The sequence below is a fragment of the Phacochoerus africanus genome, chromosome 15 (genome assembly GCF_016906955.1).
Source record: "Phacochoerus africanus isolate WHEZ1 chromosome 15, ROS_Pafr_v1, whole genome shotgun sequence".
Lineage (NCBI taxonomy): Eukaryota > Metazoa > Chordata > Mammalia > Artiodactyla > Suidae > Phacochoerus > Phacochoerus africanus.
Window position 1 is genome coordinate 38,203,091 of NC_062558.1, and position 16,429 is coordinate 38,219,519.

Here is a 16,429-nt window from a genome sequence, read left to right on the forward strand (position 1 = left end):
ATTGTGTGGGGGCTGTATGCAAGGGGCTATCCTCACCCGGAGTTTCTGCACATGACCTGGAGAGGGGACTGTGAACACCCTGCTCCCCACCCTGCACCCCAGCACTTGCTAAAGGGCACATGTTGTCTGTTTGGGGATCGAGACCTTTCTTGAACCAATTAGGGGAAGGTTCCGCCCTTCCGTGTGCTTATTCCCCTCCAGGTACAGGGAACGGTGTGTAGCCTTAGCGCTGGTGGAGGACACCTGACATCATCCCTTGTTTTATAGATGGGAACTGAGGCCCAGACAGTGGGGAGGTGACTTAAAACAGCTGTGTCCTCAGCTTCCCCAAACCTTAGAGTTTCACCCTGAAAGCATGGAAGGATGGGTGGCTAACAGAAGGATGATTAAGTGGCTGGCTGGCTGGCTGGCTGGGTGAGTGGATAGAAAGTGGGAATGATGGGGGGTGATTGGGTGGGTGAGTAGTGGCTGAGTTAATTAGGTAGGCTGATGGCTAACTTTGATTAGGTCTTCCGAAAGCAGCCCCACTGTGCTCCCATTTTTGTACCGCAGGGCCCACAGTCACAGAGAGGTAAAGTCACTTGTTCTGGGTCACACTGCTAGTCATGATGGAGCTGGATTGGAGTGCAGGCCCCAGAGGCCACACTCCTAATGGTATGCTCCATGGCCTGAGTTACCCTTAAAGAGCACACTGAGAAGTTCCCATAGTGGCTCAGTGGGTTACAAACCCAACTAGTATCCATGAGGATGCAGGTTCAATATTTGGCCTCACTTAGTGGGTTAAGGATCTGGCGTTGCCATGAGCTGTGGTGCAGGTCACCGATGTGGCTAGGATCCTGCGTTGCTGTGGCTGTGGTGTAGGCTGGCAGCTGCAGCCCCGATTTGACCCTTAGCCTGGGAACCTTCATGTGCCGCAGGTGCAGCCCTAAAAAGAAAAGGGAAAAAAAAACAGTGTACTAATGTCCGTCTTGCCTGCCTGCAGATGTCCTCCACCCCCCTCACCTCACTCGATCCTTACAGTAGCCACAGGAGGGCTGTCACCATGAGCCCATTTTGGAGATGAGAAAATTGAGACCCAGAAGGAAAGTGGTTGATCCAAGATTTCAAATTAGATTAGTGGCCTGGCTGAGACTCGTACCCAAATACGCCCTGTGCCTGGAATTCTTCTGTTAGCTTTTTTTTGGCTCTTTTATGCCTTATCCAATTAATTATTTTAATAAAATAATTGCTACTGCTAGCAGAGTGCTTATGCATGAGGTTTGCTTATGTCAGCCTGTTTGATCTACTCCTTCCCTGGAGCAATCCACGAAGCAGGTGCTGGGTCCTCAAGTTGGGGTTGAGACACACTGAAGCACCTTACTCAGGGCCATATCTCTGGCATCTTGGTTTGCGTTTTTCCAAAAGCCAACTCTTGAGACGAAGACTCGAGTGCAAGCAGTTCACAGAAAACACTGACAAGAAGGGGCGAGGGGAGGGAGGAGACCCATACAGCGTGTACCTATCACGGTGCTGCTGGGAGGGCGGCAGGTGGGGCTTCCCCCCCACCACTCGCCCAGGATACCCACACAGCTCATACCTCGGAGGCATCCCATCCAAGGACAGGATACGCCTCCTCCTCCTAAGAGCCTTGGGCTGCTCCCAGGCCATGTTAACTTCTCACACACGGCAACAGGGCGTCCACAGCTCCAGGACAAGGCCCTGAGCGCAGATATGCAGATTCTGGCCCAAGCTGGAGGGTCCAGTGAGGGCTCTGTTCAGGCACAGAATCCCTCAGCTCTGGAGGAGAAGGGCTAAGATTTGACAAGGGGGTCCAGCTCTGGAACCCCCCTCCTTCATCCACTCCTCAGAGCCACCTCTCATCCATGGGACAGGGTGTCCAAGAGGGTCAGGGAGCTTTTGGACCTGCTCCCATGGGGCCTGGTACCCGAGGTCCCACAGGGGCCCCTGGTCTGGAGTCACCCACGGCTCAGTGCTAGCCTCGGGGACCCAGGAACCTTCCTTTCATCATCCCACTTGAGTTGATCTCCTCCTTGCAGGCCGCTGCAGAGCGAAGTAAGACTGTGATCCTGGCAAAGAACCTCCCAGCAGGCACCCAGGCAGCCGAGCTGCAGGAGACCTTTGGCCGCTTCGGCAGCCTTGGCCGCGTGCTGCTGCCGGAAGGCGGTGTCACTGCCATCGTGGAGTTCCTGGAGGCGCTAGAGGCCCGCAAAGCCTTCCGACACCTGGCCTATTCCAAGGTAGGGCCACCGCAGCCCTGCTTCAGGGAGGGGGTGAAGGGAGCTGACAGCTGAACAGGCTTAGCTTAGACCTGGCACGTGGGGCACCAGCTGGAAACCACCCACCTCTGTTGTAACTGTGGCTGTCATCCTGCCCCTGGGAGCACCCCTGGATGGAGGTGGGGTGCAGGGGGGTGGCTTGAGACATTATCCAGAAAGCCTGCCTGGTTCCCTGCCATACTCTTGCTTTCCTCAGCTTTCCATTCCCCCATGAACTTGAACTGTCATCCCCGGTGCTTTGGGTGGCCTGTACCTACCGATTGGTTGAAAGTCAATTTTATAGATGGGCTATGTCCTACTTCTTGGTAACAGGGAAAAGAAATCATATGAGTTAGTGCATTCCTTTCTGGGACTGCCATAAAAAGTTTGTACAAACTTGGTGGCTTAAAACAGTGGAAGTGTGTTCTCCCATAGTCCTGGGGTCTCAAATCTGGTGTCAAGTTGTCCAAAGGCCAGGCTCCTCTAAAGACTCTTGTGGGGGCGGGGCGGGGGGGGGGGTCCTTCCTGTCCTCTTCCAGCATCTGGAGGCTCAAGGTGTCCCTTAGCTCATGGCTGCATCAGTCCCATCTCCACCTCTGCCAACGTGGCCTTCTCTTTCTCTCCATCTCCAGCCCTCCCTCTGCTTTTCTCTTACCCAACGGGTGCTCGTCATTGGATTTAGGGTCCACCCAGATAACACAGGGATCTCACCTCAAGACCCTTCACTCCGGGAGTTCCTGTCATAGCTCAGTGGGTTAAGAACCCAACTAGTGTCCATGAGGATGCAGGTTCAATCCCTGGCCTCGCTTAATGGGTTAAGGATCTGGCGTTGCTGTGGCTATAGTGTAGGCTGGCACCTACAGCTCCAATTCAACCCCTAGGCTGTGAACTTCCATATGCATGGGTACCATGCTAAAAAAAGCAAAAAAAAAAAAAAGATCCTTCACTAAATGACATTTGCAGAGATCTTTTATATCCAAGCAAGGCCATGTTCACAGGTTCTGGGACTTGGGACGTGGACATATCAGTTGGAGGTCCCCCTTCAACCCACTGCAAGTGCTTCTCCTTATCAGTCTACCCTTTGTAGACTGTCTGTGTCTCATTTATCCTTTTTTTTAAAAAAAAAAAAAAACAAACCTACGTATGTACACAGGTTCACACATCACATGCTACCTCTGAGTGTATGTGTGGTGTCAATGGCCCCACTGCACATCCTCTAGGAAGGCCGCCCTGTGTGGTGGATTCTGCTCTCCCTCCCCTCCGCAGTCTGGTTAGAGAAAACGGGATGAAGATGGGTCCAGTGACAGCAGGTGCTCAGGCCTCTGCCCCAAGCCCTGAGCTGCAGCTCAGGCCCCTCTTCCCAGGCACTGGGCAGCACAGAGGGTGCTGCACTCCAGGCACCTGGCCCTTCATCCCCAGTTGTGGACTGAGTCCTTCCCCCACCCCTGTCTCTGCAGTTCCACCATGTCCCCCTGTATCTGGAGTGGGCCCCGATGGGTGTCTTTTCCAGCCCAGCCCCGCAGAAGAAAGAACCCCAAGACACACCGGCAGAACTGACGGAAAAGGACAAGATGGAGCCAGAAACAGGTGAGAGCAGAGGCTGAGGTGTCCTGGGGCAGCAGGTGAGGGAAGGGCGGAGGGCCAGGGGCAGCACTCAGTTGTCTATCACGCATTCGGTTCAAAGTGCTTCATTCATCCTGAGACTACTGGGTCCCAGTCTCATGGATTTTATAGGCATGTAAAATGTCCTTTAAAAATAGACCAAGAAATAGCAAAAAAAAAAAAAAAAAAAGTAGACCATAGACATTCCAGTTGTGGCTTAGTAGAGTAATGAACCTGACTAGTGTTCATGAGGATGCGGGTTCAGTCCCTGCCCTCACTCAGGGGTTGAGGATCCGGCGTTGCCTCGAGCTGTGGTGTAGGTTGCAGACACAGCTCCAGTTTGACCCCTAGCCTGGGAACTTTTGTATGCTGCAGATAGGCCCTAAAAAGAAAAAAAATGGGGCGTAAAAATTATTAGTACAGCATAAGGTGTCCTACTTTTGGACAAACAAAAAACAAAAACTGGAACCTATTATTAGGGGTTCAGAGGAGAACAAGAGAAAACAGCCTTCTTACTCCCACATCCACCAGGATGGGTGCGCCTGGCTGTTGGAGATGTTTATTCTCCAGGGTCCTGGGGTGGCATAGCGCCCTCTGGTGTCCAGTGACTGCAAAGGCAGGAAAGGGAAGGGATGTGGACCCCTCCCAGTGGTGGATGCTTCACCCTTGAGTGAGGAAGGGTGCTGCTGACACTCAAGGCAGCACAGTTCTTCCTTGTTGGGACTCTTCTACAGTTGTAAGACATTTTTCATCCCTGGACCCTATGCACTAAGTGTCAGGAATGCCCCCTGTAATTGTGGCAGACAGGCAGAGACACACACATACACACACACACACACACACACACTCTCTCTCTCTCTCTCTCTCTCTCTCCCTCTCTCCCTCTCTCCCTCTCTCCCCCTCCCTCCCTCCCCCTCCCCCCAGATGCCCTCTAGGGGGCAGTGCAGCTCTCAATTGAGAAACATTTAGGGGACTGTGACTGTCCCAGAATTAATAGGCACACGCACATGCACTCCCAGGTGCCCTCTAGGGGGCAGTGCAGCCCTCAGTTGAGAACCACGTGGGAGACCATGACTTTTCCAGGATCAAAGGCCTTTAGAAAAGCTTTGAAAAGGACCTGACAGCCCCTTACCCAGACCCTATGATCTTGCCCATCTGTAGTATCCCCTACCCCATCTCACCATAGGGTTGCCAGTTTGTTAACATAAGGATTTAAAAAATACATCTCCCATATAGCCTCTCCATTGTCCTCATTAAAAAAAAAAAAAAAATGAGTGTCATGGTGGGGGGAGTGGGTGTGGGGAGGCAGGATTTTCAAACTAAAGAACAATCCTTTAGCTGAATAGACCTCACCATCAGTAATGCTCCCTAGGCTGTCTGCAGTTCCTGTAAATCAGTAAAAGCTCCTTCAGGACTGGCCTGGTCACTACAAGGCACTTGGGAACCACTGGTCTAGAAGCCTTGTTTCTGTCAGGAAGGGAAATTCTTCCTTTTCTACTTTCTGAGGCCCCTGAAAGCCTCCCTAGCCCTTGGGGTTACCGGTCATTGCTATACATCTCTCAAGAGCCCCGCACCAGCCCCTGGTTAGGGGTTATTTTTGTCCACCACTTGGTAGCATTCCCTTCCAATCTGCTCATACTTCTATCAAAAAGACTTCCTTTTATGTAGTCATGGTTTCTCTCAACTAGCCATCACCTCGAAATAGTTGGGGCCAGGCCCTGCCTCCCAAGGGGCTGGTGTGCAGCATTCTGCCATCACTGACACAAAGGAGACCCAGGGCTGGGGCAGGAGTAAATAGTTGTAGCAAATAGAGCAGGTTTGGGGCCTGGAAGTTGTGCGTGGCTGTGCTGGTCCCCAGCCCTCCTGAGTCCCACGTCGTCAGGCAGATCCCCAAAGAGCATGGCTCCCGGGCCTCCTTTTGCCCTTTCTGTTCCTTTTCTTACACGGGTCACAGACACAGTCACCTCCCCAGTCCCTGGGCTGTTCCTTTTAGCCTGCTCTTCCCCCACGCCCACCCCCTCCACGCTGCTCCCAAAGCCTCCCCAGCTCCCATCCCCACAGGCGGGGGCCTCAGCCAGCGCCCCCTAGGTCTGGATCTTCTCGGGCTCCGCAGGAAGGCGAGCGGGAGGGGAGTGGACGGAGGGGGGGTGTTTACCATCCCCCCTTCTCTACAAAGCCCTCCGTTCCCTGTACTGGTCTCGGGGGAGGGGGACAGTGTGTTTTATCTCCCCACAACCAAGACCCTCACCTCCAGATAAAGGGCTCCGAGTGGGGGGAGGTCCTGCAAAGCTGCTTGCAACTGATAACAGTCTCTGCTGTCAGCCTTCTGCGCCGAGAGCTGCAAAGGGGAGGGAGCCACAGTAAATTCTGCGGCCTGATTATAATAAAGCCCCATGTGGCGATGCGTGACTGGATTTTATTGTGCCAACTACAGATGGAAGCATATCCCCCCCGCCTCTCCAGGCCCCCGCCAGCCCACCTTGCTTTCCTAGTCTTCACCCTGGTCCCCAGCACCCCCGCCCCAGCCCCGGCCCCATCCTGCTCTCACTTCTGCCCTCTTTTCTTGCTTCCTGGTGACTTCATTGGCGAACATCTGTCTGGTTCACAATACCTCCTTTTTCCTTCCTAGTCTTTCCGTCATCTCCCTACTTGAGGCCAGGAGCAGAAGTGCTTTTTAACAGTGACCTCTGGCTTTGTCCTTGGCCGTCTCCATGCCTCGCTGGCCATGTGTGTGGGCCATAGCAGGGCCTGGCTGCTCCGGGGACAGAAGTGCTTCCCAGGGATGCGGCCAGCAGGGCCATGGTCCCCGGACTCAGAGCTGGGGCTCTGGCTGCTCCTTTCAGAAGCCTTCAGCCGGCCGGCCTGCCTCTCACAGTGATGTTTTCTCTGGGTGTCTCAGCAGCGCCTGTCTGGGCAGTGTGGGCAGTTGGTCTGAGAGGAAGGCTAATGGCACTGCTGTTGATCACTGCCGGCCCAGGCCCTGTCGTAACTGGGCTTCTGTGTGCTTGTTCTCATAACTGCCCTGCACGTGGGCGCAGTGATCCTCGTCCTGGAGGGAGCACAGAGAGGCTGAGTGACTTGTGCAAAGTCACACATCTAGAAAGAGCCAGGCTGTGCCCCCGTACCACCACATCCAAGGTCTATGCTCTTAGCTGTGACTCCACAGCCCCATCTCTCACACTCAGTGCCCTTAGTGAAGCAAATCATCATCCACCAATATTTTTGGAGCACCTGCCCTGGGCCCGGTGCTGGGAGTGCAGAGATTCCTGAGTCAGACGTGGTCCCATCTTCAAGGAGCAGCAAACCGATAAGGCGATTTCAGAACAGGGTTAGGGCTCTGAAGCAAGGTACCCAGGGAGCTCTGATGACAAGTGGCCAGGCCTGTGCTGGGGACCACTGCCTAGGAAGAGCCCTGAGGGCAGGTGAGCTGAGACCTGACGAGAAACTAGGCCTGGGAAGAGAGGGGATGAGCAGAGAGGGCAGAGGAGACAGGTAGCAGATGCAAAGGCCCTGTGGCTGGGGTGGGTTTGGGAGGCTTGGAGGTCAGGATAGAGGCTGGTGCAGCTGGATTGGAGGAGAGGGGACACAGTGGGAGAAGCTGGCAGGCCAGCAACAGGTGCTGGGGGGAGACCAGTAAGGAGGCTGCCCGGTTGTCCAACGAGAGGCTCCGGTGCCTTGGACCAGGGACCAGGACCTGTTACCCACCTGGGTGTGCTGCTGACCCAGCTCTTCCCACTTCTAAGGAGTCGGCAAACGCCCCAACCCTCAACATCTGTGGCTACGTCTTGCTTGAAATAAAAGACGTGATTAAACAAGGCTTGACTTTGCTCCAACAGCCCAGAAATGTCCATTGTTTTTTCCAAACCTTTGTGTCCCAGCAGCCCCTCCCCTACATCTGACTCCCCTCCCAGGATGCTAGAAGAACTAACAAGACAAAGGCACCCTGGTTTTGAGATCTGCAGAAAAAAGGATCCAAGGACAATAAGAAGGGGGACCACAGATGCAGTCAGGAGGCAGAGCACAGAGTGAAAAAGCACATGGCTTTGGAAGTGACGGTGGTGATCTAGGTCAGGGGCCAGACCATGCTACTCACTAGCTGTGTGGCCCTGGGCAACTGGCTTACCCATAATGGGTTAGCATCGTCAACGAGAAAATGCAGTTACACACACATACTGCTGGCTTATTTGGAAATGCAAGTATCTGCTGCTCCATCCTGGCTGTCCCCACCCTCATTCTTCCTGGGCTGGGGCTGAGGGCCGCTCACCCACCCTCCGGGGAAGGGATCCACCTGTTCCCAGGCTGTTCCCAGACTCTGACTGCAAGTTCAGCCCAGCTCCGTCACTTGCATCGCACTTCCTAGGGAGATGCCTGTGACCTTTGAAATAAGTGTTTGAAGCAGACCAGCCCCTGCTTATATGGCAGGGAAGCAGGAAGGAGTGGACTCTGGCCATGCTCACGCTGCTGGGTTCCCTGGAGCTCTTGTCCTGACAAGGCTTCAAGTCCCAGAAGTGCCACTGGAACTTTGGGGAAGGGGCATCCAGCTTTGCCAGACTGGGATCAAAGAGCCGAGCACAGAGGCCCAGGAGCTGGTTCTTCTGCTGACAGAAGTCATGTGCCACTGAATTAGTTGCCAAGGTTTTTTAAAAAACAAAACAAAACAAGAACAAACAAAAAAAAAACGGGTTTTCCCACAAAAAGCAGCATTTCCAGTTTCTCTCAAAAGCTCTGAACACCTGACCACACTTGGGTTGAGCTTCCCTCTTTGGAAGCCGTTGGCAAGTGCACGCACAGGTCACCCCTTAACACTGGCTGTGAGCTCTCCTGGTCACCACCATCCCCCCTATTCTTGGCTCAATGAAAAGGTGCTTTTCAGTCTCCCAGGAACCTCCCTCCCAGCCTGAAGAGGCCTGAGGTTTAGATTTCAGATGCAGCAACTTGCAGACATTTCCTTGTATCTCACCCATCGATTGTGATGTGGCCATAGCGGATCCCTGTGCCTTCCTTCTTCCCCGCTTCTCTGAGGTTGTAAGGGGGCGAGGGGGGGAGTGTCTCTTGCAGCTGAAGGTCATGGTCTTCCTTTCGACTGACATTCTCTTTTAGAACCTGGAGTCTTGGCCTCTCTGCATAGCTTCACTCCCCCTTCCTTAGTAATGCTCTTCCCACCCCACTTTGCTTTGAAAGTTGGGTTTTGAGGACAAATGGCCACACCACAGAGAACCTTGTTGTAGGGTAAATTGCGTTAGTTTCTTGGATGGGGAAGGAGCCTTTATGCAGATTTCTTCTTTTTTGTCCTGGAGCCAGAGAGCGGGGATTCTGGGTTTGCCTCCGAGGAAGCACGAGGGGCCAAGGCTGCTTCTTCAACTGATGTGTAACCCGCAACATCATCACTGTCACTGTTTCCATTAGGGCTTGAAAGGGTTGTTTTATGACCAAGCAGTTGAAGTTTAATTAGGTCTGGCTAGCAGTAGGCTTGCATCAGAAAGAGCCTGGGAGAGGAAGGTGACTCTGGTGCCAGCATGAGAATGTGGGGGGTGGGTTGGAAGCCCCAGAAGCTCTTTTGGGCTTCAAGGCCTTGCATGCGAGTGTGTGCGAGAGACCATCAGCTCAGGGCCAGTGCACTGTGGAGCTGCCTCTTTAGGGCTCAGACCCACAGGGAGGGACTGGGATGGGGCCACCTGCTTAGAACCATGAGGGCGAGGGCTGTGGGGGGCACACTGTGATGACCCCTCGGAGAATGGCACTGATGGGGTTTGATTCCCCTGGGAGTGTGGGAGGAGCTTGTCCCCAGGCCCCAATCGTGTGAAACAGTGGGGAGGCTGACCCAAATGGAACACATGTCCCAGCAGTGAGATGTCTCATCAGGCTGTGATGCGGTTCCCAACCTTTTGAGGCTTCTGTCACCCTCTGGTGATATCCACACCATCACCAGGGCTGGCCAGCTGCCTGAGCTGCCGCCACCACCTGCCCTGCTATCTCACAACCCCACATTTGCCCTTCCCTCTTCCTGAAATGCTGTTCCTTCAGAGTAGGCGTGGTCCAGAGGGGTGGGGGTGACAGGATGCAGCCCTTTGTAATCACAGTCTCCAAAATAACCAAGAACACGTATTTTCTCATCGTGTATGTGTTTCTCATAAACTCTCTGTCTAGGACATGATTGGGGTCATGTTATATATTGTTTTATATCTTCATTTTTCTCTTGAATTTTCTATCATGAGCATCATTCCATGCCTTTAAACATTTTTCGGAACCATCTTTTTTTTTTTTTTTTTTTTTTTAGGGCTGCACTGGGGGGATATGGAAGTTCCCAGGCTAAGGGTGGAATTGGAGCTGCTGTTGCCGGCCGACACCACAGCCGCAGCAGCACCAGATCCGAGTTGTAGATCTTCAACCTACAGCACGGTGGAATCATCATTTTTAACAACTAGATATTAGTCTAGCCTTTGATGGCATTGTAATTGTCCAGATTTCCTGTTCATGAATATACAAGGTTTTTTTTTTTAAGTTTTCATTGATACACATAGCTCTGAATTGAATATATTATGTGTAGATAAAAACATGCATATATATATGTTTATATATATATAAGCATGTATATATATAAGCACATATGTATACGTTTATATATAAAATATATACATATGTTTATATATATATAAAATTTTAAATGAATTTTAAATGAATGTAACATCCCTTAGGTTCAAGGGGGTATTTAAAATGTTCTAAGTTAACTGTCATTCTATAATTTTTGAGTAGTTTTAAGTACATTTTAGTTTGAAAGTTTGTTAAGTTCTGGCTTTTTTTTTTTTTTTTTTGAGGAAAAAGAACGTGTTGCATTTGGGGTTCAGTAATAAGCTCACACAGTAATTTATTTGGAAGTTCAAATTCAGTGGGTTGAGTAATGTGGGTTAGTCTTAAGAGTCATGGTTTTTGGCCTGGATTTCATACTCCTTTGTCTTTAAAACAGGTACAAGACAGGACGTCTTTCCCCCCACCCCCAAACTCAGCAAAAGCAGAATCAGTGTCCCTTCTTGATGCCACCCACACAGACAGGACCCCTGCCCCCTGATCTAGCAGGTTCTGTGTCTTAGGTCCCGGGGCTTTGGCAGGTAAGACATCACTTAATGGATTTGTCTTTTGGGGGGGCGCCCATGCCAGATGGCGAGACTCCAGAAGGTGAAAAGCCAACAGAGGGAGGAGCAGATGCCGCTTCAGCAGAGGTAGAAGAGGAGGAGGAAGAAGAGGAGGAGGAGGAAGAGAGCCTTCCTGGGTGCACCCTGTTTATCAAAAATCTCAACTTCAGCACCACGGAGGAGACGCTGAAGGGAGTGAGTGGCTGGTGGGGCCAGAAGGGAGTGGGTGGGGGCAGGAAACTCGGTCTGGTGGTGCACTTGTTCTTCCAGAGCAGGGGTGCTGTGTGGATTCACAGCCAAGAGCCACCCACCTGACACCTCTGCCTGGCTGTCCAGTAGACATCTCACCTGGAGATTTGAGCCTCTGTCACACCAGCCTGAGGGCTGAGAGCATCACCTGCACGTGCCCGAGGGGACTATCAGGATGCTTAGGGAGGGTCTGCAGTGTGAACACTGGTCAGTGTTAGCAACCAGATGAGGGCTGCCCTGGAGAGGCGCTGGGGAGTTTCTAGAAGAAATCAGGCCAGAGTTCAAGAAATGGGGCTTCTGGTTCCAAAGGATGGGGGTCTGCAGGCTCCCCCACTAGACTGAGAACTGCTCACAGGGAGAACCGCCCCCTTCTATGAACTTCTTTATTGGCACAGAATAAATGCATGGTCCCCCACCCTCCTTTTTTTTTTTTTTTGTTAATTTAATGCATGAATTGGTGACAGCCATGAACTGGTTCTGAAAAGGAAGACAGCCATAAGGATTGAGCTGATTGGCTTCTACAAATTCTTTTGAGTTCTAAAACCCTATAGACTTTTCAAGAGGGGAGATGGTGCCCTCTGCATCCTAGAGACAGGACAGTGGTGGGTGGGTGCACAGGAGGCCAGCCTGGGCTATCAGGGAAAGGCAGGAGGTCAGAGCCTGCACTCTGAGACCCTCTGGCTAAGTCTCCAATGTGACTGTCATTTGCCAGTTAGAAGAGCCACCAGGGCAGCAGAGGCGCCTAGCGAAGGCAGCAGCATTTTAAGGGCAAAGATTCACCCTCTCGGGCAATGGGAAACCATCCTTGGACTTTTCTTAGGCTACTTCCTGAGTCCGTTTTGGTCTGGTTTGGGTTTGCATTTACACGTAGACACACACTAGTAGTGTCCAAAGGCTCAATAGCATTGAAGAGGTCAAACCAGCTTGCAGTCAGTTTGCCTTTTGTTTCTGGCATGCTGGCTCTCCTGCCTGTACCTGGCAGGGGACTATCATCAGCAGGAGTCATTTTTTTTTCCTGGAAGATGTGCCCACACTTCAGCCTAAGAGCATCCTCGGAATTGAGAAATTCTGAAGCAGGTAGGTACAGCCAAAGTGATCGAGACCAGGCTCTTCCAATTCCACATGTGGAGACTGAGGTTCCGAGAGGTCAATTCCCTGACCTGGCATCACACAGAGGTGCTGTGGGGAGCAGGGTCCAGCTCACAGGGCTTCCCTCTCAGCCATCTTGGCTGAGTGTAGAGCTGTACTTAGGGGTCAGACTGCCTAGGCTAGGATCCCATCCTCACTCCTTGCTAACAGTGGGACCCTGGGCCAATCCTTTATCCTCTCCTTGCCTTGGTTTTCCCATCCATAAAATGGAGATGTTGATAGACTCTCACGGTGGAGTTGTTTGGAAGATCTGATTAGAACAAATGAGATACTGCAAGTCAAGTGTTTGACACTCAGAATAAGAGTCAGTGACGGTTAGATGCATGCGAGTTTTGTTTGCTGGTCAGGGTCTCCCCACCCCTCTGCATCCCCTTCGCTCCGTGCTTGAGCAGTGACTAGCCCTGCGGATGGCGTGGAGGACACAGCAGTGAACCAGAAGGATAGGACTTCATACTGGTCAGGGCTCACATTCTATCTAGGGAGGCAGCAAAAGTAAAGGGAACAATAGGGCAGAATGGAATTTTTTTTTTTTTAAGTTGTTGAAACTGAGCTGGCCCTAAGTGCAGGGGCAGTGGGAAGGGTCACGACTGGGGTCCATGGACTCCCAGCTTCCATAAGTAGGTCTGGCTTCCCCATTGTGTGACCCTCAGTGACTCTCTGGACTATTTGGTGGCCCATGTCCTTCCTGGACACCTGGAGCCAGAACCCAGCTCAGTTGCCCTTACCAGAACCCATAAGGGACCATCCAGGTTACTTAAAGTAGGCCATGGCCCCCTGCCTCCAGGTATTTTAGGAACCCCTGAGGTGGTATTACGGCAAATTTAGGGAGCCTCCTGTCTGACCAGGTCCCCCACCTGCACAACGTTTAGAACTTGGGCTCTGAAGCCTGGGTCCAAATCTCAGCTCCAGGGTTTCCCAGCTCTGTGACCCCAGGTGCATCTCTAACCCTTCAAAGCCTCAGTTTTATCATCTGAAAAACAGGGGTGGTAATCCCTGCCCAGGAGAGTTGCTGCAAGGGCTGGGTGAGTTCATGCGGGCAGAGGGCTGCCCGGGGCCTGGCCACAGAAACACATCCAGGGCTTAGTTCTGCCCTTACTATACCTGTGGCTGCATAGGTCACCTCTGTCCTTCAAGGCAGACCTGCACCCGTTGCAGGGTTAGCCCCGGAATGCTGATGACACGTGTCGACATTCTCTTCCAGGTGTTTTCCAAAGCGGGTGCGGTGAAGAGCTGCTCCATTTCCAAGAAGAAGAACAAAGCAGGTATTCCCCAGGGGATCTTGGTCAGAAAGAAATGATTCTGAATGAAAGAAACGGGGTGAGGGTACCTGGCACTTGCTTACTTTGAAGGTCCCCTTTCATACTGAAGCATCAGCAGCCCCACACTCTCCTGATGTCCTCATCTAAAATGGTCCTTTTTCCTGGGTCCCTGGAGACTCCTGACTTCTATGGGAGTAGCCATGCCCATCACATTCTTCTGAGTCTAGACCCTCTGCCCACCCCAGCCATGCGACTGAGCAGATTGGCAGAGCTGATGCTGTTAAGTACCAGATGCTTCTCCCTCCTCCCAGCATCTCTGTGCTCTGGAAATCTAGGGACAAGCAGGAGCTGACCCTTCTTGGGCTTCTCTTCTTCCCTTCCAAGAGAAGTAACCCAGATGTAGAACATCTGGAATACTCCTCTGAATCATCAGCCTTGCACCTCACTGGCCCCTGGGTGCCTTGCCATGCAGGTGCCATTCATGTCTCCAGTCAGCCTCGGCCATTCTGGAAAGTCCCTTGGCCTCTGGTCCGTTTCTTCTCCAGCCCTGGCTTCCTGCAGGTGATGGACAGGCCATCAGACCTTGTTTTTCCACAGCCATGTGGTCCCCATCCTTCAATTTGGCAGGATTTGTGGGGGTGCCCCCTAGGTCAGCCCACGACTGGGTCCTAAGAGACAAGTGAGGTAGTGGTTACAGCACAGAGCAAAAGGAGGCCTGGTAGAGGGCGGCCTGGCTGCACAGGAGCCCAGCTCAGGGGTCTCCATGTTAGATCAAGACTCTGAGGGTAGGGAATCAGAGCAGACAGCTGGTGGGAACAGGGCATGCAGATGAAGGAGGTGGGAGAGGACTGTATTAGCAGATCCGGAATGCATTGAAGAGGCAGCTCATGCACTCATAAAGGTAGACCAATTCCAGATCACAGTGACTTTCTGCCAGGCAAAGGATTCTGGGCTTTGTCCCAGAGGAGCCCTGGAGGATTTGAAGCAGACATGCAGCAGGGAATTTAGGGAGGTCCTTGTATTCATTTGCTAGCACAGCTATAACAAAGTACTACAAACTTGGTGGCTTCCACCACAGAAGCTTATTATCACATGGTTCTGGAAGCCAGAGGTCCAGGATCGAGGTGTGGGCAGGGTTGGTTCATTCTGAGAGGTATGAGGGCAGGATCTGTTCCAGCCTCTCTCTTGGGCTGGTGGATGATTGTCTTCATGTTCACATGGCATTCTCCTTGGTTACACCTGTCCTGTGTTCAGATTCCAACCCCACCCCCTTTCTTCTTTATTAAGGACACCAACCATATTGGATTAGGGCTTAACCTGATGACTTCATTTTTAACATGATTACCTCTGGAAAGAACCCATGTCCCAATAAGGCCACATTCTGGGATGTGGGGGTTAGGGCTTCAGCGTGCAAATTGAAGGGTACGGGGGCACAGTTCAAACTATAACATCTTTGTTCCCCAGGAACTGCAGGTGTAGTTTGGGATACAAAGAGAGGCAACTAAATACCAAGTGAATGATACAAAGGCTCATTCAGATGGGTTCAGGAAAGGGTGACCACTGAAGTCTGGGGGGTGGGTCATGCTGGCGAAGATGTCACCAGCTCCATCTGGGGCTGTCCCTGTGGGTCGTATGGTCGCTGCCCCTCTTTGTGGTCAGATGTTCTGTGGAGCCCGTGCTCTCAGCCCTCAGAGCGCTCTTCAGCATGCTTTAGAACACATATCTGATCTTTCTGTCTCTGGAGCAGCTCTTGAAACCTACCCTCTCTTTCAAGATCCTGTATGTGAGAGCTCTGCTCTTTGTAACTCGCCTGTCACAGTGTGGGGGGGATCTAGATGGTGTCTGTTATCAGTGAGGGTCTCAGCAGGAAGCAGAGGGCACACTCAGCCGTGGTTGTAGAGGAGATGTTTGTAAAGAGGGGGCCACTTGCCAGGGTGCGGGCTGGGCTGAGAGGACCCATGAGCATGTCGAGGCATTGGGTCCTGTGGGAGAATGCCCCTCCCCTGCTGAGCCCTGGGGAGGAATGACCAGAACCGTAGAAGAAGGGCCACCAGCAGAGCTGAGGGTGAGGGGTGGACACTGACGGTACCAGAGTTGGGCCAAAGCGGGGAGGTGGTGGGGTATGTGGAAAGAACCAGGTCCCCAATTCTCTTTCCTCTACCCCCCCATCTCAAATCGGGGCTTCCCATTGGCTAAACCCAGCAGGACACAAGAAGGCCAGGGAACCCAGGTTGTGCTGTCTGTAGAAGTCAGCATCTCAGGGCAGAAGAAGGGCAGAGTGGATCTGCAAGTGTCAGTGACTAGGTGAGGAACTTGCCTTTTACAGCTAGATGCGCTTTTTAAATATCCTATGTGCACAGATACCCTGACCCCCCCCCCCCACCCACAGCCTTGATCCTCAGAACAGAGCTTTCAGATATCTGCTGAAATACAAATACTGAAAGTCACCACGGGGTGGCACTGCCTGCCAGCTAGCAGTTCTGTCTGAGCCTCCCCTTCGTCACCCCAGAGCTAGGTTTGGGCAATTTGTGGGGTTTCTTCCTCCGCTGGGCCATCGTTTTATACCATGTGGCGGTGAGTAGAAATGCAAGGCCAGGCACAGTCTCACAAACAACACTGAGGACCACCAAGTCAACAGTGGTAAACGGAGTCTCATCTGGGCCCATCCACCTTGAGCTAGCTGTCTCTGAGTTCCCAGAGAATAAAATTAGTAAGCCGGTATGAAAGGCTGGGGGAGAGGCATGCCTCACATTTGTGTCAAAAGGACAAGCTGTAATTAGGGATC

The 16,429-nt window shown here is 52.3% G+C and overlaps 1 protein-coding gene across 1 annotated transcript in view; it reads left to right on the plus strand.

Annotated features, from left to right (window-relative positions):
* RBM19 (RNA binding motif protein 19) overlaps positions 1-16,429 on the plus strand; it is a 121,513-nt gene that overhangs the window by 18,836 nt on the left and 86,248 nt on the right. Inside the window, exons 15-18 of the mRNA XM_047762749.1 lie at positions 2,037-2,237; positions 3,713-3,842; positions 11,013-11,182; positions 13,587-13,647. Coding sequence (XP_047618705.1) covers positions 2,037-2,237; positions 3,713-3,842; positions 11,013-11,182; positions 13,587-13,647 — 562 coding nt within the window. The remainder of the gene's footprint in view (positions 1-2,036; positions 2,238-3,712; positions 3,843-11,012; positions 11,183-13,586; positions 13,648-16,429) is intronic.